The sequence below is a fragment of the Meriones unguiculatus genome, chromosome 7 (genome assembly GCF_030254825.1).
Source record: "Meriones unguiculatus strain TT.TT164.6M chromosome 7, Bangor_MerUng_6.1, whole genome shotgun sequence".
NCBI classification, from domain to species: domain Eukaryota; kingdom Metazoa; phylum Chordata; class Mammalia; order Rodentia; family Muridae; genus Meriones; species Meriones unguiculatus.
The window spans coordinates 26,260,025-26,284,731 of NC_083355.1; the positions used below are offsets into that span (position 1 = coordinate 26,260,025).

General features: G+C 47.4%; 1 protein-coding gene across 1 annotated transcript in view; it reads left to right on the top strand.

The window, feature by feature from the left end:
* Window positions 1-238: 238 nt before the first annotated feature.
* The window catches only part of Acsf2 (acyl-CoA synthetase family member 2), a 40,927-nt gene continuing 16,458 nt past the window's right edge, over window positions 239-24,707 (top strand). Inside the window, exon 1 of the mRNA XM_060386909.1 lies at window positions 239-415. Within this exon, the coding sequence (XP_060242892.1) occupies window positions 288-415 (128 nt within the window). The 5' untranslated portion in view covers window positions 239-287. The remainder of the gene's footprint in view (window positions 416-24,707) is intronic.

Sequence of the window (24,707 nt, forward strand, 5' to 3'; positions counted from 1 at the left end):
AGTGGGTCTTGGGATCCCCAGACAAAAACAAAAGAGAACAAACTACAGGGGCCGTTCTTCGAGGGTGGGCGAGGAGGGCTGCAGTTCCCACGCGAAGGTGGCCCAGGACGCGGAGTCGCCACTTTCCTGCCTCTCCTCGCCCCGCCCCGCCCCGCCCCTCGGGGACCCAATCCTCCTCACCCCATAGGCAGAGCGACCCTCCCGCCTCCCCGCCCGCTTCTTCTTCACCCCCGCCCCGTTCGCTTTCAAAGTTTACTCCGGGCCGGGACGGGCGGCGGAAGCGAGCCATGGCTGTCTACCTCGGGATGCTGCGCCTCGGGAGGCTGTATATCGCGAGCCTGGGGGCGCAGGGGGCCCGGACGCTGCTCTCTCGGCCCTGGCAGAACTCCAAGTTGCAGGGTGTCCGCGCTCTCAGGTACCCCGAGCAGCTCCCCGAAAAGAGAGGGGGCTGGGCAGTCCCGAGGAGAAGGGACTTTGGGAGTTCTGCAAAGCTTGGCAGGGGCTCACCCAACTCTGGGTGGCCCTCAGGCACACTACCCTCCGTGGCTGCTGCGGGAGTCCCAGATTGAGTTCAAACTCTAGTTCAGAATTCTGTAAGCGTCCGAGGTGATACACAGGGCTTTTACTAGTACAGGGCTAAGTGCTGCCGGGACACTCTCTCAGCTGAATGCACTTCAGTGAGAAACTTGGGGACCGTTTGGGGTCCTGGGGTACTGAGTATAACAGAACCTTCTTCCCTCTTTTCTTTTCCTCCTCCTTCTCCTCCCCCTCCCCCTCCTCCTCCCCCTCCTTTTGCTCCTTCTCCTCTCCCTCCTCCTCTTCCTCCTCCTTTTGTGTTTGTTTATTTTTCGAGACAGTTTTCTCGGTGTAGCCCTGGCTGTCCTGAAACTCACTCTGTAGACCAGGCTGGCCTCCAACTCACAGAGATCAGCCTGCCTCTGCCTTCAGAGCGCTGGGATTAAAGGCGAGTGCCGCTGCCACCACCCCAGGCCTCTTCCCTCTGTTTTCAATCATGGCCACTTACTTCTGGGCTTGTTTTCATCTGTCCTCAGCACCAGGGCTGGGAAGTGGGTTGGCAGGAGAGAGCTGATTGAATAAAACTAATGTGCCTGGACCCTGAAGGGACTGCAGGGGATTGCCTTGGGAAAGGCCGGGCTGGGAGAACTGACTGTGCAATAATAATAGATCTCTGAAAACTAGGTTTAAAAGACACTGCTAGGGCCCTGTGGCGGTGGCGGCAAATGCCCTTAAGGCAGAGAGCAGGTGGCTTTCTGAGTTCTAGGCCAGCCCTGGCCTACTGATTGAGTTCTAGGACAGCTAGGGCTACACAGAGAAACCCTGTCTCGAACCCCCCTGCACCCCAATAAAAAGACACTCCTGAGAAAAAGTTGGACAGACAAGTTGGAAGATGCCTTTTTGTGCTGGAACTCTCAGGTTACAACCTTCTGAAAACTAGGAGGCAGGCGGTAGTGTGTGTGTGTGTGTGTGTGTGTGTGTGTGTGTGTGTGTGATGCATGCTGAATTGGTGCTCTACCACTGATGAAGCCCCTATGATGAACTTTAGCATCCCTCTGTCCCATTTCTTGAGGAGACCTTGGGAATCACAGTGGGCAGCGACTAGGACCCATTGGAGGGAGCTGGGTGCTTTTTAAGGGGGCTTCTCTCATGTCTTTTTCTCCCTATTGCCTCCTTAGGCCAAACTGACCCTCCCCCATTCCTAGTTGCCCTCTCACCTTTGAACTCCTGCAGTATTCCCCCCCCAGGTTTTGAGGACTCTGAAGAAAAGTTACTCCCCAAAGTACATATATTTTATGATACTCAGAGACAGTGTTACACGATGGTGCTTCGATTCGTGTGTGCTTGTGTGTGGTTCATGTGGAAGTGTTTATATATGCACAGGTGCCCATGTGTGACCGTGAGCTTGGGTTTTAAGTGCAGGCCAGGAAGGCAACTGGTCAGTGTCGGGTGTTTTCCTTGAACTATGGCTTCCTTACTATCTATTTTGAGGTAGGGTCTTTGGCTGAGCTGGGGGTGGGGGTGCTCACTGATTTGCTTTGCTGGCTAGAACTACTGCCTGAACTGTTTCCCTAGCCCCAGCACTCCTGATCTTTGACATTTTCCTGTGTAAACAAAGCAGGTCACTTACTTGCCTCAGGGCCTGTGACCTCGGAGGGTTTCGGTGGCTGTCAGGCCTTAGAGAAACCGTCTAGAAGAGACTCTGTTATGGGGGGGGGGGGGGGGGGGGAAACAAGATTTTCTGAGCATCTGGCCCAGCTTCTTCCCATTCCTCTTGTGTTTGCATCCTTTCTTGCTGATTGTGGGGACTTTTATCTGGTTCATCCTCTGCTCTCCTTTGCAGATGCCTCCCCCCTCAGGCATCTCAAACATTCAGCACATATCCCTAAGGACACTCACTGTGTCAAGCACCTAGGCCATACAGAGCACTCAGACCCGAACTGGTGGAAGGATGGAAGGAATTAGGGGGAGCACTCAGCGGTGTTCCTGGGCATGATGATCTGAGAAGCTGCTGTCCTTCACCCTCTCTGATTAGAGGCTTTGTTTGCTGCCGCCCAGCACACCAGGTCAGTCACTCCAGGCCGGAGTTTGGGTTTTCTTTGTGGTTTTGAGGAAGGGTCTTGGTATGTAACCCAGGCTGACCTGCAACTTGAAGCTATTAATCTTCCTGCCTCGGCCTCTGGAACCATGAAATTACAGGCGTGTACCACCGTGCCCCGCTCTGGTTGCTGGTTTTGCTAAACAGGAAAGAACAAGAATTTGCAGCTAGCCTGTCTTGAGAGACAACCTGGGCTCCTCTGCACAGGTGATGCCCCAGGGGCACATTACATAATCTCTGAGTGTGGTTAGTTTGTTGCTAATGAATTCTTTCCTGCTAGCTTGCTATGGGTGGGAGAGGCAGAAACTGGCTATTCCTTTCAGCCTTTCCTTTGAGGTGGGGCTGACCCTAGGTGGCTAAGATTTAGACTGATCTGTTTGGATTTTAGCAATCCATCAAAGGGTGAGTGTATTGAATCAGGCCTCACCCCTGACAACTGGGGCTCTGTACAATGACCTGGGAGGGCAGGAGCTTGCAGCATGGGTGCCTGAACCCTAAGTATTCCAGGCTTTAGAAATGTCTCCTGTCATTTTTCTTCTCTCTCTCTTCCTCCCTCCCTCTCTCTCTGTCTCTTTCTTTCTCTCTCCCTCCCCTCCCTCCCTTCTTCTCTCTCCCTCCTTCCCCTCCTTTCTTCCCTCCCTTCCTCCTTCTCTCTCTCTTCCTTTCTTTCTTTTCTGGTAGTACCAGGAATCAAACCCAGACTCTTGTACATGTTTTTGCAAAGGACATCCTCTGCTGACTCTTTGTAGGAAGAGTTTGTCACACTCAGATAATGACTTCCCACGCACTTTCTCTTTGTCCCCATAAAGGCACGTCTACCAGCGCTTCCGTTTAGGATGCTGAAAGTGAGTCCTCCACCAGTGGAGGACTGCATTGAAAATCTTTATTGCGGTTCTCACCCCTAAGTAGTTCTTTGTAGTCTGCTTCCTTCCTAGGCCGTGGGTTCCTTCAGGGAGGTTATATTGAGTGATCATAGGACTTTATGGTATAATTACATATGGTAAATTGCACAGATCTTAAACGTATTGCTCGGTGAATTTTAATGGTTTGTTTTCTATTGCCGCAACTGAATGCCAGAGAACAGAGCAATTTGTAAGCTTTCCCTTCAGAGTTCATTTAGCTCAGAGTTCTGCAGGCTAGGAGGCCAAGAGGATGGTGCCAGCATCTGCTTGGCACTGGCAAGGGCCGTCCTGCTGGGTCATGACATGGTCCAGTGTGCATGAGGTGGTGAGGCACAGAAAATGTGCCAGGAAGAGCCCTTTCATAGCAGAGTTGCTCCCTCTATAACCCATTAATCCACAAAAGCATGGATGGATTACTCCTCCGTTCCCATGTGCAGAAGTGTGTGTGATTCAAAGGTTACAGCCTAAGAACCATTAATGCATGAATTTGGATAATCATTCAAACTCATAACAACGCTTTCCAAGTTACAGAAGTTTTTTCCCTTCCTCCCTTCTTTTCCTCTTCTTATCCTTCCTTTCTTGCTGTTCTACTTTATTTAATGATTTCTAAAAATTTACTTTTATGCACATGGATGTCTTGCTTGTACGTAGCTCTGTGTATCACATGTTTGCCTGGAAACTTCAGAGGACAGAAGAGGGCATCAGATCCTCTGGAGCTATAATTCAAGATGGTTGTGAGCCACAGTGTGGGTGCTGGGAACTGAGTGCTTTGGAATAGCAGCCAGTAATTTTTATTTTTATTTTTTAAATGTGGCTCTCTACGTATTTGTTATAAATTAGGATATGCTCTCCCCAGAGGGAATCCAAGGAGGAAAAGCAGTCCTATGGCCCTGGGGACAGAGCAGGGTAGCCTAGAGCAGAGTCCTGGGTATGGCTGGTGCTTGGACAGCTCCCACCTCTTCCTGGGAGGAGCAGGTGTGGCTGCCTTCTCAGTGGCTGGCACAGCAGAGCTCTCAGGCATCTTGCCTGACACCGGGGCCTTTTGTGAGGTACAACTTCCCGATGGCCATCCTCACGAGTGCCGCAGTCACTGATGGACGGCTTATGCCTGGGGCTCACGAGGAGTTGAGGAGGTGGCTGGGTCCCACTTGGCCATCTCTGGCAGCGCAGCTGCAGCGTCGCCTGCAGGTCACGCCCAGGCACCCAGTTCCTCGGCCTCTGGGTCGCCATGTTTCTTGTGCTCCGAATCGAGCAGCCAGTACTCTTAATCCTCAAAATATCTCTTCAGCTCCTTGATCTATCTATCTGTCTATCTATCTATCTATCTATCTATCTATCTATCTATCTCTGACATGGGGCCACATCATGCTGCCTCAGGCTCTCGGCAAACCCTCTGGTCTCAACCTCCCAATGCTGGCATCACAGGCATGAGCTACCTTCCACACCCAGCTCTGCTGTTTGTTTCTCCCTTCTCATTTATACCGGTTCCTTTTCTTTACTTAAATGCTCAGTGAGTACAATTCAAGGAAGATTTCTGTTGGCTCATGATGTGAGGGTAAAGTCCACCCTAGCAGGGAGGGCATGGTGGCGAGGGCGGCAGGGGTGTGAGGCGGCTGGTTGTATTATGTCCGCAGTCAGGAAATGGAGAGGAAGGGATGTCAGCTCTTAGTGCCGCTTCTCCTTTCTGTGGTCTGAGACCCCGGCCTGTGGGCTGGTGCCAGTCAGTCCCAGGTTAGCTCTATCCCTCACTTACGCCTCTTTGGAAACACCCTTGAAGACACACTCCAGTCCCTGCGGTTCCAAATCCAGTCAAGTGTACTCCGATTAACCACCACAGCATGGGTACGGGCACGAGAGTATGCCAGTGTGTACGTGAAATTTGGATTTCGTGAGTTCCAGGAACAGCCAGGGCTATGCAGAGAGACCCAGCCTCAAAAACAAACAAACAAACAAAACCAGTAATACAAAACTCAAACCAAATCCAGCGTGTCATTTTTGTGCTCTTAGTGACCACTATTCAAACGGCCGTGGGTTAAGAGAATGACCACTTACTAATGCTGTCATTTTAGATCTTATTTGTCACAAACACGTGTTTTCTGGAACGGTTGCAGGTTGTAGCTGGTGCGGCCGTATCACCATAGGTAGATAAATACCAGAGTTTATGGCTGGAGATGGCACTCAGCCGTGCAGTGTTTGTCAAGGACTCATGAGGCCCTGGGTCTACCCCCAACATGTAATAACAAGACTCAGACTGTGATTTCATTTCAGGACAAGGCGGTCTCAAACATACACCCTGAAACTAACCTGAGAAAAAGCCCACCCATGGTGGTCCACCCACAGTTTCAACACTCGGTATGCGGAGGCAGGAAGGTTATATAATACTGGGTTTGCAGATTCAAACCCCAGTGTCTGGGGCTCTTCCTTCCTTCTAACCAGTGCAACCAGATGGTCAATCATTAGGCCTAGTGTCTACTGGTTAGACATCCCCCTGAGGGTGCTGGTGGCTGGTGGCAGGTTAGCTGATGGATTGATAGCTTGGGACAGTAAACCTCAGGGTGGTATGCGAGGGTGATGAGAGAAGAGAGCCTGCCTTTGAGTCCCCTGACTGTGCCAGCAAGTCGCCCCATCTTTCAATTACTTCAGGTACCCTAATTAAGAGGGTATTAAACCTCTAGATTTTTTCTTTTTTAAAAGAATTTATTTTTATGTACATTTGACACACACATATATATCTATGTGAGGGAATCAGATCCACTGGAATTTGAGTTACAGACCAGACAGTTGTGAGCCGCCATGTGGGTGCTGGGAATTAATTGAACCAGGGTCCCCTGGAAGAGCAGCCAATGCTCTTAACCACTGAGCCATTTCTCCAGCTCTGACTTTTTTCTTGTTGAGGCAGGGTCTGACTAGCTCAGGCTGACCTGGAACTATGTAGTCCAGGATAGCCTCAAACTCACAGTGCTCTTTCTCCCTTAGCCTGCTGAGTTCAGGGACAGCAGGCAGAAGTGGCCATCCTTTGCTTTAGTGTTTTGGGTTTTGTTTTTTTTTTATGCTTTTTTGTGTGTGGGGAGGGGTGTTTGGTTTTTCAAGACATGGTTTCTCTGTGTAGCCCTGGCTGCCCTAGACTCGCTTTGTAGACCAGGCTGGCCTCGAACTCACATAGATCTGCCTGCCTCTGCCTCCCCGAGTGCTGGGATTATAGGCGTGTGCCACTGTCCCTGGCAAGTTGTTTTATTTTTATTTTGTTTGTTTGATTTGATTTATGTGTACCTGTGTGTATTTATGTGAGTGTATGACACATGTGTGAGGGTGCCTGTAGAAGCCAAAAGGTGTTGGAACCCCTGGAACTAGAATGATGGCTGTGAACCGATTGATATGGGTGCTAGGAACTGATTTTGGTTCTCTGGAATTGCAGAAAATGCTCTCAACCACTGAGCCCTCTCTTTAGAGCCCCTAGCATTTCCTCTTAAGACTTGGTGGGGTTTTGCTATATTGCCCAGGTTGGTTTCATAGTCCTGGGCTTAAGTGATTCTCCTGCCTCTGCCTCCCAAGTAATTGGAAGGATTAGTGAGTATCCATGATGTCTGGCAAGCTTCTTGCATTTTTCTTCTCAATCATATTAAAATGATAATTTTGAAAAGCCATACTTGGTGGCACACACATGTACTTTCAGCACTTGGGAAGTGAAGGGAAGATTATCTCTAACGCCACTCTCAGCTACATATTGGGTTTGAACTAGCCTGGGCTACATAATATAGGACACTCTGTCTAATATATATAAATTGGGGGAGATTGCTCAGCACGGAAAGACGATTGCCACCGAGTCTGATGACCTTAGTTTGATTCCCCAGAACCTACATGATAAGAGAGATCAAACTCTAAACAATAGTCCTTTGGCCTCCACACATACAACACACCTTGGCATGCTCATGCCCAAATACAAACACACATGCACATACAAAATAAGCAAATGAATGTAATTAAATTTTTTTTTAAAATATCAGAAAAAAAGTGAAACAAAATTTCAAATGGGAACTACGCAAGTCATGACATGATAGAGTAACAAACGCCTGTTCCCCCATCGCTCAGAAATAAAAGCTGGCCGTAGTATTTAATTTCAGAAAGTTATAAATGGAAGGAGAAAGCCATTATAGATAAAACTGAAGCCCCCTCCCATTTGTATAGTTTTTATGTTATGTTTATGGGTAGTTTCGCCTTTGTGTATGTCTGTACCACCTGTGCATGCAGTGCTAGTGGAGGTCAGAAGAGGGCGTCTGATCCCCTGGCACTGGAATTAAAGAGGAGCTGAGCCCAGGATTCTGAGCTTCCCTTTCGGGGTGCTGGAAATCCAAGCCTGGTCCTCTAGTAAAGCAGCCAGGGCTGTCCACTGCTGAGCTGTCCCTTCAACCCCAAAGTCTCCTTTATATTTTCCCTGCCCTAAATGTAATGATATTGTATCAGAGCTTGTCTTACACCCTGTTTCTTTATTCTGGAATCAAATGCAGAGGCCTGGAGCAACCTAAACATTCTCTGACACTGAGCTCCACCCCTAGCCTGGTTTATACTGTTGACCCATCCGTTAGCTGACGAGTGATATATTGTATCAATTGGTATATAAAGTGTTTGGTTTGTTAGGCCTATAAAGCTCTTGTAGCCATACCATGTGAATCCTTTGTTGGTTTTGTTCTTATACTCATACAGGCTACATGTATCCTGCTGTGAGCAAAACTAGCACTGTAGTTCTGTCAGCGGCAGGCACCTGCTCACGCTGAGGCCTGGGGATGGCATTCCCGGCTTTCCCTGCTGCACGGCAGTCCCCGGCATGAGTGTCATCTGCAGCAGCAGGGTTGATGCCCTGGGGAGCTGACACGCAGCTCTTCAGGGTACTTCCCTGGACCAGCTGTGCTGGTGTGATTCCCAGCACCATCCAGATCTTGCCCTTTTCCTATATCGCTGCCAGTACTCGGAGTGCTCAGACTTCGAAGTACTTCCTGGGCCATCCTGCCGAGGCAAGAGGGCATCTCGAGGGCATCTCGTTGTGGTTTTAAATTTACATGGCCATGGCTATCAGTGAGTTTGTCTGTCTTTTGAAGTATTCATTGTTCATCTCTCCTGTGACTCTTCCATTCCTATTATTTGTTTCTTTATTGTCCTTGTTAATTTGTGGGGATTTTGAGGGAGAGAGGTTTCGAGATAGGGCCTCTCTTTGTAGAACTTGCAGGGACTTAAAAGGGGTGCACTGCCACCCCCTGGCAATTTGTGGTGATTTTTAAAAAGCAGGCGAGGGCTTGAAAAGCTGGTTCAGTGGTTAAGAAACCATACTGCCTCAGGTATGTTGCCTCAGGTGACTTGCCTCAGGTGGTTCCCAATTGCCCATAACACCAGCTTCAGAGGGATCTGGAGCCTTTGGTTTCTGATGATACCTGCACTCATGTGCACATACCCCCACACACACCCACACAAACACTTAAATACTTTTCTAAAAAGCAGGTCAAAGACTGGAGAGGTGCTCAGTGGTTAAGAGCACTTGCTGCTTTTCCAGGACACCCAGGTTAAGTTCACAGCACCTACACGGCAGCTCCCAACCATATGTAACCCCAGTTCCCCGGGATCCAATGCCTTCTTTTGCCCTCCATGGACAGGCACTCACATGGTACAAGTTCATATATTCAGGCAACACACTCCATTTGTTTGTTTGTTTAGCTTCGATTTCTTTGTTTTCTCCATGTAATATCTTTATCATGTCAAAATGTAGAACACCAAATTGTCATTTTAATATCTTTAAAGTTTTCTTAGTATTAATTATACACAATACTGGGTTACATGCTGGTGTTTTCATACGTGTGCATAATGCTTTCGTTATTATCACACACATCACATACTATCTCTTATCCTCCTTCCACTTCTGATGAGTCCCTCTTCCAGTTTCACGGTGTGTGTGTGTATGTGTGTGTGTGTGTGTGTGTGTGTACATGAGTTGTATTAAGGTTGTTTACAGGAACAGAGGTGTGACATTCACAGGAGCATGGACATCTTACCCCAGTGGCTACGCCACTAAAGAAAATGCCCACGCTCCTCATTAACCGTTCTCTTTATGAAAATCTTCTGGGGGTGACTTGCTCATGAGCCCCCCTCCTCCTACGACAGCCTCACCCAGTGCGTGAGCTGGTGAGCACAGAGCTGTGAGCTCAGGGAAGTCGGCATTCCCTGGGTCTCCTCTGTCCTCCCCCAGCTCTTATATTCCCTCCACCTCTCCATCTGAGATGTTCCCTGAATCTTGGAATGATGATGCAGATGCTGCGTCTGTGAACAGCCATTCAACGGTCACTTATTCTCTGCCCTTTGGCCGGTTATAAATCTATGCGCCCACTGCTGACCACAGCAGGAAGAAGCTTCTGGGGCCAGAGCGGGCAACACAGCAGCGTTGTTCTGTGGTTACTCAGAAGGCAGTTTTAGGTGCATATAATGACCTAGGTTTTGTTTCATTGAGATAGGCTCTCACGTAGCCCAGGCTGTCCTCAAATTCACTGTGTAGTCAAGGATGACCCTGAACTCCTGATCCTCCTGCCTCTCCACTTCCCAAGTGCTGAGTCTCTAGGCATGAACTACCATGCCTGGACCACTTGCTTGCTTTAGTCTTACTGATGATTTACATTTTTCCCTTCTTTCTTTCTTTTTCCTTTTTGATATTTTATTTTTAAGTATGCATGAGAGGAAGGTTTGTGCATGTAACTGTGGTTCCCTCGACAGCCAGAAGAGATCATTGGATTTGATGGGGCTGGAATTACAGGCAGTTATGAGCTGCCTGATATGGGTGCTGGGAACCAAATTCTGTTAAAGCCGTACTTGATATTAACCAGTGATTCATCTTTGCCAGTCAGCCTACTGGTTGGGGTGCACGCCTTTAATTCCAGCACTCAGGAGACAGAGGCAGGTGGTTTTCTGTGGGTTTGAGGCCAACCTGGTCTACAGAGTGAGTTCCAGGACAGCCAAGGCTGATACACAGAGAAAACCTGTCAACCGTCCCCCCCACCCCCATCATACATATGCTGGACATTGTGGCACATGCCTTTAATCTCAGCACTTGGGAGGCAGAAACAGGCAGATCACGCTGTGAGTTTGAGGCCAGCCTGGTCTTCACAGAGAGTTCCAGGACAGCCAGGGATATGTAGAGAGATCCTGTCTCAAAAACCAAAATAAACAGATTAATTAATAACCAAAAATAAGTACATTACCTTAAAGAGGTCTGTGCCGAGCCGTGAATGTGAAGGTCAGAGGGCATCATGGGAGGGTTGGTTTATCTGTGTTTAGGGATCATTTCAGGTGTTCAATCTGGCAGCTGGCACCTCTGCCTGAGCTAGTTAGTTCATTGCCCTTGGATCAGATGCCAGGGAAGGGAGGGGGCAAAGGTCAGTGTTAGTTCATGACTTGGGTCTAATTGGCAAAGGCTTTCAATTTCATTTCAGAAACTTTGCTGGTGGCTTGCATGAGTCTTTTCAACCGTTGACTTAAATTTGGGGGATGCTTCTGTGATTCTTCGGTTCTGGGCATCTGGCATCAGCCCTGCCTGCTCATCTTTCTAGTACTGTCTGAAGGGATCAAGAGGCCTTGCCCTGGGCCTAGTAGATTTCCAGCTTTCCAGCAGGGTTCATCTGCTGACCTCTGGTTCAACTTCCAAGAACCATAACCAATAGATAACGTTTTCAGGGGGGGCTAAACAAATGGCTTCTCCTCCTAGGCCTGTTTGCTCAGGCATTATCAGTATTCCTGTCTCCGTGGCTCCCTGGAGCCCAACCCTGCAGTGTTTGACTCAGACAAAATAGACTCATCCTCTGTGTTGAGCCCGCCTTTTAGCTGCCCACCCCGAAATATGACAGACTGCCACAGACAGACCTCACCTGGGGTCCCCATGAACTAGCCACCTGTGTTTTCCGAGGCTGGGCCAGGCAGAGAGCGTGAGACCCTCTGGGTCTGCCCTAGGCGGAGCTGTGAAGACAGATTCTATAGGTATTATGGGTTGGTGCTGGGAAAGGAGAAAGCTGAGCGGGAGCCCCGAGGACAGGAGAGTGAGCCGAGAGAATGAATCAAGTGTCACAAATAAACAATAGAAAGAGCTGTGTGTACTTGAGGGCGGACGGGATCCCTGTAGGGAGTGCTCGGGCACTCCTGCTGAGCACACTTCTCAGGAGGTTTCCATTCACCTACCCTTCCGTGGGTTCTACAGCAAGGCCACTAGGGAAGGCAGCGGATGAGCCGCGGCGCAAGGACCAGTGTGTATTCAGAAAGGATGTAGGCTTGCTTCCTGTCGGTGCTGGACCTTCAGGAAACAAACCTCTTGCTGTGTTTTTAAAAATAGGGTTATAGGGTTCCACTGAAGAGGTTTTGGACATAATTTTGTTCTTACAGGGGTCCACCTACAAATTCACACATGGGTTCCAGGGCACCTGTCTGAAGGTCAGAGGACACATTGGCAAAGTCAGTTCTCCAGGCGGACAGGTAAAGGCAGGGCTAGCATTCATCACCCTCAGCACAAACAATTACTTTTATTTTGTCTAGGTCAGACAGAACCACAGCAGGGCTGGGCTCCAGGGAGCCACAGAGGCAGGGTGCAGATAATACTGGAGTAAACGGGCCCCTGTGGGTTTGGGGAATCTAACTCAGGTCTTCAGGCTTAGCAGCAAGCACCACACACTTGCTGAGCCATCTCAGGGTCCCCTAATACATAATATATTATAATACATACACTTACATGCATACACACATGTATACATACATGTATGTGTGTATACATATATGTACACACACATATACATGTATGCCTGCATGTATGTCTGTGTATCATGTACTTGCGTGGGGCCCAGAAGAGAGCATCAGATCTCCAGGAACGGGAGTTAGACGTGGTTGGTTGTAAGCCATCATGTGAATCATCCCGAAGAGCAGCCAGTGCTCTTAATTGGTTGATCCATACCTCCAACACCCGAAACTATTCCGATACAAACTTTTAAGCACAAAGAGTTAAGAGAGAGGAGCTCAGATGGAAAGCGAGACACACCTAAGAGGACTGGAGTGGGCTTCTCAAACAGTTACTTTGTTGTTGTTTGAGACAATGGAGCAGGCTGACCTCAAACTTGTGTAGCTGAGGCTAGTCTCGGTGTTTACACTTCTCCTTTTATTCCCAGTGTTTCTTTCCTAGCCCAGGCACGGCCTCGAACTTCCTGGTCCTCCCTCCTCTGCCTTCTGGATGTTGCAATTACTGGCCCGCAGCACCACATGCGGCTCAGTGCTTCCTGACTGGCAGCTCGCCTGCTGTCTCCAATTCCCAGGAGCTCTCAGCACTAGGGCGGAGGAGAGCGTCCTGGTGAGGGGTGCTGAAGGGCACTCCGTGGTCATGAAGGCTCCTGTGCTCATTGTCCTCTGGAAATCTTCTACCAACCTGCGCGATGCTCCATTTCTCCGCAGCCGCTGTTCCATACCATCTGTCATTCTTATTTCTGTTCGTTAATCGTATTAATCTTCTAGTGGGGGGAGTTTTGTTTAGGCTATTTTTGTTTTTAAACACACCCCGGCCCCTAGTAGGGTGCCGAGAGCTGAACTCAAGGCCTTCGATATGCTGAACAGGAGTTCCACGACCTCTACCCTCCAACCTGAGACTTAGGTTTTTGTTGTTGCTTTTGTTTTATTTTTATTTTGTGAGTGTTCTGCGTACATGGGACATCAAATCACCAGAAAGCGGAGTTACAGATGGTTGTCAGCTGCCACGTGGTGCTGACAACTGAACCTGGATCTTCTGTACAAGAGCATCAAGTGCCTTTAATGGCTGGACCATCCCTCTGGCCTTGTTTTCATCTTTGCTGTGGGTCCGCTTAAATCCAGCAAAACTCAAGCACTGGGTCAATGCAGATGACACAAAAGTTATTGTAATCAAACCGCTACTGACTGATCAGGGCCGCAGAACAGACTCGGGAGCTGAACTGCCACCCCGAAGAGACATTTTACAGCATATTTAAAGGGTAAAACCATAAAGGTTTGGGGGAGGGGAGGCTGTAGCATTGTCCAGTCATATTTTAACTTAAGGGGTTTAGCAAGGGAGCTTCCATCTGTCGGGATAGGAGTTGGTTCCTGGGTCTGGGAACATGAACTTAGTTGACCCTGCCATCAAGATGGAGAGGTTGCCCTTGAAATGGCTGGACACAGACAACTGTCTCCTTATAAGTTGTCCCTGAGATGGCTGGATTCAGACAACTGTTTCCTTATGACAGAAGCCGAGACTTCTGGGAGGTCCCCAGCTCTGCTAGGTCCTGGGACCTCGAACTTAGTTTCTCGCTATGATTAAATGGTGTCTGAAAAGGAAATGGTAGTACTTAAAATAAGTTTATTTGCTTGTTCTCAATAATGTTTTTGTTGTTGTTGTTATTGTTGTTGTTTGTTTGTTAGCTCTTTGATGCACAGGCTTTCTCTGTGTAGCCCTGACTATTCTGGAACCCATTCTGTAAATCAAACTCTGAGTCTGTTGGCCTAAAACTCAGAGATCCACCTGCCTCTAGCTCCCAAGTGCTGTGATTAAAGGTGTTTTTTTTTTTTTTTTTTTTGGTTAGTTTGTTTTTTGAGACAGGGTCTCAGTACCCCCCCCCCATTGGCCTTGAACTCAACGCAGTCAAGGATGACCTTGAACTGCTGATCTTCCTGCCTCGACCTTCTGAGTGCTGGGTTTAAAGATGTGTACCACTACAACCAATTCATGCTGCACTAGGGAATCCAACCCAGGGCTTCACTCTTGCTGGGCAGGCACTCTACCAACTGAGCTGCACCCCCAGCCTCGCTAAGGCAGTTTTGAATTCTGCCCTGTGGTCTAGTCTCCAGCCTATTTTCGGATGAGCCGTCTTACTGATTGCACAGAGTCAGCAAGAACGCATTGATTTAGGTCCCAGGATGAGCTGTTATCCACTGGAGCTGCTGCCTGACCTACTGCAGAACTCTTTTGCCCAAGAACGCGTTTACAAAAGGATTTTATTGCATTTTATTTTTTACTTACATATATGTGTATGGTTACCTGCAGAGGCTAGAAGAGGCTGTCAGATTCCCAAGGGCTGAGTTGAGGGAGCTGCCTGATGCAGATACTGAGAACCAAACTCTCATCCTTTGCGAGGGCAGCAGGCACTCTGCAGCCCCCTGCTTATCGTTTCTCGTGAAGAAGAATCACTAAGTCCTTGAGTTGCCATTGAAATCTCTCTAATGACTTCCCTAGAAACTGCACTGTGAAGCTGGTCATCCGGGTGGATTCTTGTTTCCCTCTGGAGCGTTGGACCAGTCTTACCTTCTGGACCCCAGCTGGGTATCTGAGAAACCTTATCCTAACAATATGCCATGGGTCCTGGGGAGCTCTCAGCCCTGTCCCTGCAGAGCGCGTATCCATGGCTGAGATGGGCTGCAGGGCGCAGTCACAGAGCACAGTCAACCCTGCAGAGCACACAGTCTTCTGCCTCCTTTATTGGAACCCCTTGGAAGCAAAGCCTAAAAGGTTTAGAAAAGGAAGGATTCTTTTGTAGAGGGAATTAAAAAAAAAACTATTTATTTATTTATTGGTTTTTCTAAGACAGGGTTTCTCTGTGTAGCCCTGCTTTCCTGGAACTCACTCTATAAACTAGGCTGGCCTCCAACTTGCAGAGATCCACCTGGCTCTGCCTTTTGCTTGGAATTTCTAATCTAGAAATCACCAACAGATGGCATTATTTACTGATGTTTGAACATGTTTTGCACAGAAGAAAAAAAATGGCAAATAGATTCAGCAATGTGCTGTTTAATTTATTGGTTATGACTTTATCAATTCTAACTTAATCCCTACAAGTTAGGTTGTTTTTTTTGGTTGTTGTTCGTTTGTTTGTATTTTCGAGACAGGGTTTCTCTGTGTTGTCCTGGCTGTCCTGGAACTCGCTCTCTAGATCAGGCTGGCCTTGATCTCAGAGATCCACCAGCCCATCGGAAGAGTGCTGGGACTAAAGGCATATGCCATCTCTACGTGGCTCCTACAAGGATTGTTTAAAAACTTTAGGTTGAAGTACCCAAGACAAAAGTATGCTTTTAAATTTTTAGTCACTTGTTATCACTGCTGTGTGGAGGGGCCACCTGAGTGTCAGGTCACATGTGTGGTGGTCTTTGGAGAGCTGGTTTCTCCCGCCTTTAAGTGGGTTTCCGGTATTGAACGCAAGATTATCAGGTTTCTGGGGAAGTGCTGTTACCCAGTGATCCATCTCGACGGCCCCAGAGTGTCTTAAAATAAATGGTTACTGGCAACCAAGCTGGGTCACCCAAGGCCTTACACATCTAGGCAAGTGCTATACTGTCACTCCTTCGTCGGCCCTTCATATTTTTGTTCCATTTTATTTTGTTGTTGTTGTTTTGAGACAAGAGATCATATAGTCAAGGCTGGCCTCAAACTTGCTGTGCAGCCAAGGCTGGCCTTGAACTCCTGATCCCCCTGTCTCTACCATTGGAGTGTCGGGACCACAGACAAACAGCCATGCTTAGGGTATGTGGTGTCCAGAGCTTTGTGTGTGTGTGTGTGTGTGTGTGTGTGTTTAAGATTTATTTATTATTTATACAGTATTCTGCCTGCATGTGTGTCTGTAGGCCAGAAGAAGGCATCAGATCACATTATAGATGGTTATGAGTCACCTTGTGGTTGCTGGGAATTGAACTCAGGACCTTTGGAAGAACAGCCAGTGCTCTTAACCTCTGAGCCATCTCGCCAGCCCTTTGTGTGTGTGTGTGTGTGTGTGTGTGTGTGTGTGTGTGTGTGTTTTGAAAGCCTTCTATTAACTGAGTGACAGCCACAGCCCTGTTTATTTATTTTGAAACTGGGGGATGGTGGAGTTGTAGTCCAAGCTGGCTTGGAACTTAGTGTGTTGACCAGACTGTCCTTGAACTTGTGGTACTGCTCAGCCTCTGCCTCCTGAGGACTGGGGTGTACCATCATGCCCCGTTTTCTCTACCCTTTTAAAATTTATCTGCAGGTAGGGGCTCACTAAATTATGCAGGCTGTGCTGAGTGTGGTGGCACACCTCTACTTGGGATGATGAGGCAGGAGGATTGTGGGTTTGTGAGCAACTTGGACGCCATGGGAGCTTCACACCATCCTGAATTAAGTAGAAAGACCAAGAAAGGGGAGGGGGAGGGAGGGAGGAATGGAGGGAGGGACAGAGGGAGAAGTGTATCAAGCTGATCTTGAATTTCCAGTCCTCTTGCCTCAGGCTCCCAAATAGTTGGGACTTTCAGGACAATAACTCTAGCTCTAAGCCACACGGAACCTTCACTCACTCATTCCAATACTCTAAACAGAGAGGAGATTTAGTCGATGTGGCCATCTTGGGGGGCCTGACATGAGTGCTAGCGTTGGGACAGTGGGCAGGTGGTATTTGTAATTGAGCATTTTCTGCTGTGGTGTGGCTCTGCTCCTCACTTGCAGCTCTGAGAAGAAGAAAGATAGATCGTTGATAGCCAGAGAAAATTGATCCGGTTCCTACAAAACAGTACGTTAAGATGGCTCCCAAAAAAGCTGAACAGACTGTACGCCCTGGCTTAAAGACAAGATGGAAAAGCAAGGGCCAACACCCAAAGGTTGTCTTCTGATCCCCACATGTGCACCGTGGCATCCACACAGACATGTGAACAAGCACACATGCACGCGTGCGTGCACACACACACACACACACACACACACACTCACACACACCCACATACCTGCTCCATTGCATAGCCTCTCTACCTTGGAAACTGTATCTTGTCTGTGGTCTGTCCTGCTTCAGGCCATGTTACGTTTGGATTTCTAGGTGACTGCAAATTTAGAAGGATGGGTAATTTTGTGCCTTCAATGTTAAAGGGAAGTAAGATAGTTATCTCTGATTCCTAGGTAGACACTTTAAACGCAGAGGCAAGCAGGTGCTGCAAGGTGAAGGAGACAGATGCCACAAGGAGGCAGAGGTGTCCGGCTTTCTTGTGGTTGGAGTCAACGGTTTTTAGCAAAAGCAGCTTCTGAATGCCTCTTACAAGATTATAGGCATGTGCCTTCACTCTACACTCTCCCGCCTCCCCCTCCCTCCTTTCCTCTCCTTCTCTTTCTTTCATGGAAATCAAACCGAGGTCCTCGGCAAGAGCCTTAAACACCCTTAACCTCTGAAACATCTCTCCAGCACTCCCTTTTATTTTTTTATTTTTTTTTAAGATTTATTTATTTATTTCATATACGAGTGCTCTGACTGCATGTACACCCGCACGCCAGCAGAGGACGTCAGATCCCAGTAGAGATGGTTGTGAGCCACCATGTGGTCGCTGGAAATTGAACTCAGGACCTCTGGACGCCATCTCTCCAGCCCAGCACTGCTTCTTATTATATTTTAATTTGCCTTTATTTTAATTTTGTTTGTTTTGAGATGGGGGCGCATTCTTGCTGTGTAGCCTAGGGCGGTCTCAAACTCTTGATCCTGCCTCAGCCTTCGGAGTACTGGAATTACAACCTCACCATGCCTGGGTAAATATTTATTTATTTATCTAGTTATTTTTGTGGTATGGGGGGGGGAGGGTCAAACCAAGGGCTTTGTATATCTACTAAGCTAGTACTTTACCGCTGAGTTAAAGCCACAAGGAGGCAGAGTTAAAGCCTTAGTCCTTGTTTTTGTTTCTGGAGTCCGGGTTGAACTATGAACTCCAGGCTGTCCCTGAACTCACTGTGTAACCCAGGCTGGCCTAAAGGTCTCTCCAGGCAGTGAGTGATATTTATTAGTTTTGTGAAGAGTCTCTTGTATCCCAGGCTGGCCTCAATTTTGCTACGTGGCTGAGGATGACCTTGAACTCCTGGCTTCACTGCCCTAGCTAGATTTTGGTGACTGCTGAATTACATTGTTCAAAGGGTTTCTAAAGAACTTTTTTTTTCCCTTAAACCTTGGTAAATGAGGTCAGAGGGTGTCTCCATAGGCCACAAAGTCTATGGAATCTTTGCTGTACTCAATCACAAGAGAGTTAGACACATTTTTTCCTACCAACAAGGTAATAAACTTGTTTGTAAGAGCCTTTGAGAGCAATTTACAGCTTCACAGCCAGGAAAGGGGTAAGGTTAAATTCAAAGATCTAACATGCTTTGGTTTCATGCATGAATTTTGCTGCTTTACTATTAGTTTTTTTTTTTTTTTTGGTTTTGAGACAGGGTTTTTCAGTGTAGCCTTGGCTGTCCTAGAGTGCTTCTGTTGACCAGGCTAGCCTTGAACTCACAGTGATCCTCTGCCTCCACCTCCCGAGTGCTGGGATCAAAGGTGTGTGCCACCATACCCAGCTTTGCTTTGCCGTTCTTTTTCTTCTTTTCTTCTTTTGCTTTACCACTCTTATTTCAAATATCTTTACAAAAAAAAAAAAAAAGGAAGGGGCTTGGAAATATGGCTCAGTAGTTAAGAGTACCTTTTGTTCTTTCCAGAGGTCCCAAATTCAGTTTCCAGCAACCACATGGTGGTTCACAACCATCTATAATGTGATCTGATGCTCTCTTCTGGCATGCATGTGTACATGCAGATAGAGCACTCATATACAAAATAGATGTTTTTTAAAAAAATGAGTACTTTCTCCACATGGGCAACTACACTATGCTTTTCTCTCTCTCTCTCTCTCTCTCTCTCTCTCTCTCTCTCTTTTCTCTCTCTTTCTTTCTTTTTCTCCGTGTAGCCCTGACTGCCCTGGAACTTGCTCTGTAGACCAGGCAGTAACATTTTGTTAATTGTGCTGAAAATTTCAAATCTCAGTAAGGGAGTGATTTCAACCACACTCCTGGATATCAGGGTTTCGTTTCCTTCCCATTATCCTCTATTTTCCTAGTCTTTGTAGCCTGCCTCACTTCCTTCCACCACCTGTATTCGCCACCACCCTTGATTCTGATGTCTTTTATTTACTGTTATTTTTATAAGATTCACCCAGATTATCTGGTTCTGTCATTAAGTCCTTTGCTGTCTTTCACATATGAACAGACCAGTGATAAGTCACTGTTTATCTTTTTTAACTGGTGATGGGCATTTGGGAAGTTTCCATATTCCACTGGATGTGTGTGGTCCTATCTCATCTTGAGCTATCAATCTTCAGAGTAGACAGCACCCACTAGCTCTGCCATCACTTAAAAGTCTCAAGGTGGGGGCTGGAGAGATGGCTCAGAGGTTAAGAGCACCGGCTGTTCTTCCAAAGGTCCTGAGTTCAATTCCCAGCAACCACATGGTGGCTCACAACCATCTATAGTGAGATCTGATGTCCTCCCCTGGTGAGCAGGTGTACATGCAGACAGAACATTGTATACATAATAAATAAATAAATCTTAAAAAAAAAAGTCTCAAGGTTTCTGTCAAACTAAGATTTAGGTGAGGCCTGTGGTTAAATCCAGTGAGTCACTAAGGTGGACCTAAAGGAAACATAACATCCAGAGAAGGAAGCACAGGCTCTGTTCCTAACCACAGCCCAAATCTGTCACCCACCTAGCAAATAACAGCAAATTAATTACTTAGCAATTGTTCTCCCTCCCTCCGGTGCTCGGGAGCTAACTCCGGTCTTCATGAAGGTCAGGTAAGCGCTCTATAAGCCACACCCAGCCCTTATGTAATCATTAGAGTTTTTTTTTTTTTTTTTCCCCACAGAGACAGGGTTTCTTTGTGTAGCCTTGGCCATCCTGGACTCGCTTTGAAGACCAGGCTGGCCTGGAACTCACAGCAGTCTGCCTGCCTCTGCCTCCCTGAGTGCTGGAGTTAAAGGCATGTGCCACCATGCCCAGCCTATGTAATTCTTAGAATACTTACTGTATCAGTATTTTCTCCTCCTTTTTTTAGATCTTATTTAATTTTACTTTATGTGTTTGGATATTTTGCCTGTATATATATATATATATATATATATATATATATATATATGTATATATATATGTGTGTGTGAGAGTGTTATGTATGTACACGTGTGTGGTGCACCACCAGAGGCCAGAAGAGGTCGTCAGATGCTCGGGACTAGAGTTACAGGCTTAACAGTTGTCGGCCACTGTTTCAGGCCTGGGAATTGAACTTGGGAACTCTAGAAAAGCAATCAATGCTCTTTGGCACTGAGCCATCTCTCCAGCCCCATTGTTTTTCACTTTTTTTGGAAGTTTCTGAAATTGTTTTCAAAGGCTTTTTTGAGGAGTTGGGTTTTTTGTTTGTTTGTTTTGTTCTGTTTGTTGGAGTTAGGGTCAGGCTGCCACTAAATTTACCACAATCCTCCTGCCTCAGTTTCCTCCCAAGTGCTAGGAAGCCAGGCGTCCACCATCGCTCGTAGCCCCTTTCAAGCACTTTTCTATCTGCAGGTCTTCAGTGAAGAAGCCAAGGACGCATAGAGCTGGCTGTAGCTTCCCTGAAGGCACGCCCCCCATCATGTAGTCTGGCCCTGTTTGTCCTGTGTTCAGACCTCAGTCAGGTTGACCTACATCTTCCCAGACATGGCAGTTCTGTTTGGTCCAAGCTCCGTGATCATTTCTCCAGCACCTCAGAGCAGGGAAATTCCTTTAAGGTCTTGGTCCCTTTCCTCCCTCTCCCCTTCCCTCCCTCCATTCCTCCCTCCCTCCCTCCCTTTCTCTTTTCCTTTCTTCCTTCTTTCCTTCTCTCCTTCTTTCCTTTCCTTCTTTCCTTCCTTCCTTCCTTCCTTCCTTCCTTCCTTCCTTCCTTCCTTTCTGTACTTGGGTTTGAACCTAGGACTTTGCACTTGCTAGGCAAGTGCTCTACCAAAGAACTACATCTCCATGCCTCTTGCCGAGTTTTCTTCTTCCCGCCTGGAAGACCTCCCCAGCCTGTGTCACGCCGGGTGCTCTGGAAGAGCAGCCGGCGTTCTTAACTGCTGAGCCATTCTTCTCTTTTTCCTCCTTCTCCTTCTCCTCCCAGTCCTTCTAATAGGATCTCACAGTCACTATGAGGCTGGTCTCACACTGTAGCTGAGGATTCTTCTGCTTCCCCCTCCTGGGTTCATGGCACCATGGCTGGATTCTATGGTACTGGAGATTAAACTCAGGGTTTCATGTGTGCTGAGCAAGTACTCTACCAACTGAGCTTCACCATCCCCAGCCCCATAGATCTTTTCTTTCGTGGTCAAATAACATTCTAGTATATAGATGGAGCACCACATTTTGCTTGCCTGTTCTTCTGTTGCTGGGTACTTACTAGAAACATTTTGGCTGTTGTGAATAATGCTGCCATAAATTATTCATGTCCAAGTTTTTGTTCTGTCAAAGAACTAAGTTAGGAACTGAAGATGGCTCAGCAGTTAAGAGCACTTGCTGAAGACCTGGGTTCTGTACCCAGCATCCACATAGCAGCTTACAATGTCCAGTCCAGAAAAATCTGACATTCTCTTCTAACCTTCTTGGGCATTGAGCATAGTTTCGGTGCATATACATAACATGTGGACAAAATGTATACTTAATAGTTTAAAAACGTTATTCATCAACTTAAAGTTAAAACCAAATTTACAGCAATGTTGTTTATTAACAACATTTAAATTAATTAAAAAAAATTAAAAAAATTTATTTATTTATTTATTTATTTAGTAAATAAGACAGGATCTCATTAAGCCTAGGGTGACCTTGACTTCTGATCCTCTCCTTGTATCGCCTCAGTTCTGGGATTACAGTCCTGAGCCACCAGTCTTGTTTATGTGACTTCTGCTGATCAAACCCAGGCTTCACGCCTGTTAGGCAGGGACAGAGCCACCTCTTGACCACCTTTTTTTACTCCTAGGACACCACATTCCATAAAACTGAGTTAGTGGCAGGCTGTGTGCAGGAGGTTGGCTGTGTAAACACAGAGGGGCTAACCAAAGTCAGAACAAAGAACAAAAGCACATTGACCATTTCAAAGCAGCTTTCCTGGTACAGTTGGACAGAGACAGAACTATGGGACCTGCCCCCATCCTGAGGAATCAAACCCAAAGCCAAACCATGAAACTCTCTGCTAAGAAGCTCCCTGTCCAGCCCCAAGGGCCACGGTGTGTGTGTGTGTGTGTGTGTGTGTGTCTGCATAAGGATAAGGGGGGGCCTTTGTTATCATTTAGACTGAAACACACCCGTTTAGAAAATAAATCTGTTATTCGCTTTTCTGGCTTTTTTTTTCTAAGTGTTCAGGTAAACAGTTGAGTTTTATTTGGTAACGGAGATCTTCAGACAGAGTGACTTCGTTTTGATTTTTAGTCCTCTCTGCCAGAGCTCAGGGCAGGCACTTAGCTCCACACCAGGATCATCCGTGATTTCTTGTGGGGTCAGGGTGGGGTGGGGTAGGGTGAGGTAGGGTGGGCTAGGGTGAGGGTATGTATCGGAGTATATGCATATTGAGGAAGGGCAGAGTCACCTTGAGTGTCTTAAATTGCTCTGAAGCACATTATTTGTGTGTGTGTGTGTGTGTGTGTGAACAGAGTTTATGGGAGTCATCTCTCCTTCCAACTCAGGTCACAGGGCTTGGCAGCGAGTGCCTTCACCCGCGGAGCCGTCTCCTGTTTCTGAGGCAGGGTCTCTCTCTGAATCTAGAGCTCGTAGATTTGGCTAGCCTGACGAGTTTTTTTGACCGAGAAGTTTGAAGCGCTTGTTTTTTGGGGGGTGTTTAGGAGTCATGCATTCCTACCAGTGGAACCGAGCAGTTTGAACACGTGTGTTGAGTTTTTCTTTTGGGGGGGGTTGTTAGGTCACATGGAGAGCCTGTGTTTCACTTTCGGGGGAACCGCACCCAGTTTTCCACAGAGGCGGTCTCTTTCCACTCTGACCGGTAATGGATGAGGATTCCGGTTTGTACACGTTCCCATGACACTTAGGGTCACCGACTCAGGTTTTGTCTTGTTTTTTTTTACCTTGTGCCTTCTCAATAAAAATGAGTCGGTACCTCACACGGATTGTGTTCGTACGCACGCAGGAGCACAGGTTTGTGCTGCAGGTGTGTGCGTGGACATGTGTGCACACACGCATGTGTACGCCAGACCACCTCAAGTACCGCCCCCCCCAAGCTCCGGGTCCTTTGGCTTTATAGACAGAGCCTTGCAGTGGCCTGCTCCTCTCTGGCTGGTAGTGAGCCGGGAATGCCCGTCTCCGCCTCCACTAGGCTAGGAGTACAAGTGTGTACCAATTCACCCAGTTTTGTCGTTTGTTTGTTTGTTTGTTTTGAGACAGGGTTTCTCTGTGTGTCCTGGAACTCACTCAGTAGACCGGGCTGGCCTAGAACCCACAGAGAGCCAGCCGCTTGCCTCTGCCTCCTGAGCATTGGGATTAAAGGCGACCCGGCGCGTCCCGCCTTTTACATAGGTTTTAAGGATCAAACTGGGCTCTTCATGCATGTACAGTTTTCTGAGCGAGCGGTTTCTCCGCCCCCTCGGAGAGGATAGCAGTTTGAATTTTCATGTTATAGGCCTGTTGGAAAGATAAGTGTTCAGATCCTGCTCACTCCCCCCACCCCCCAGTGCTGAGAATCGAACTCAGGCCCTCACCTAGGTCAGGCAAATGGTTTTCTACTAAGCTGCAGCCCTAGGCTCAGGTTTGGCTAGTTCTTTGCTGGGGCATTTCCTACGTTCCAGACACTTGGGCTGTGAAGTGTGAACACGTGAGTTTGCCAGTATAGAGAAGTCAAGAGGATTTTTTTTTCTTTAACTTCCTTATTCTCTGCTTCTCTTAACGAAAACAGATCTGAGCTTGAATTCCCACAGGCTAATTCTAAGGGCACCTTTAGGTGAGGCTGTGCCTTCTCCCTTGTCCTCCTGCAGCACCTACTTGGCTTCAGTCCCGCCTGGCCCGGAGTTGGGTTTTGCGATCCCCGATTGAAGCTGCGCAGTTTTTCTCTTCGGTTATTTGGGAGACCGATGGGCCCTCCTCCTCCAACTCTGTCAGCTTCTCGCGCTGCACTAAGGAACACGGATTTCTAGTAAAAGTTTCCCGGTTCTTTTTAAGAAGATAAAAAGAAAGAAGCATCTACCCTTTGGGGCCAGGTGTTCAGGGTGTGTGCGGAGAGGTACAATAACTCGGGCCTTTGAAATGACTGAATGACTAGGGTGGTTCCCCCGTTTATGAGCAAATTATACTGGTATGGGTTTCTAGAACTCTTTTTCAAAACATTTTATTTATTTATTATTTTATGTTTTTGCTTTTTATGTTTTAGATGAGTGGGGTTTGGTTTGGTTTG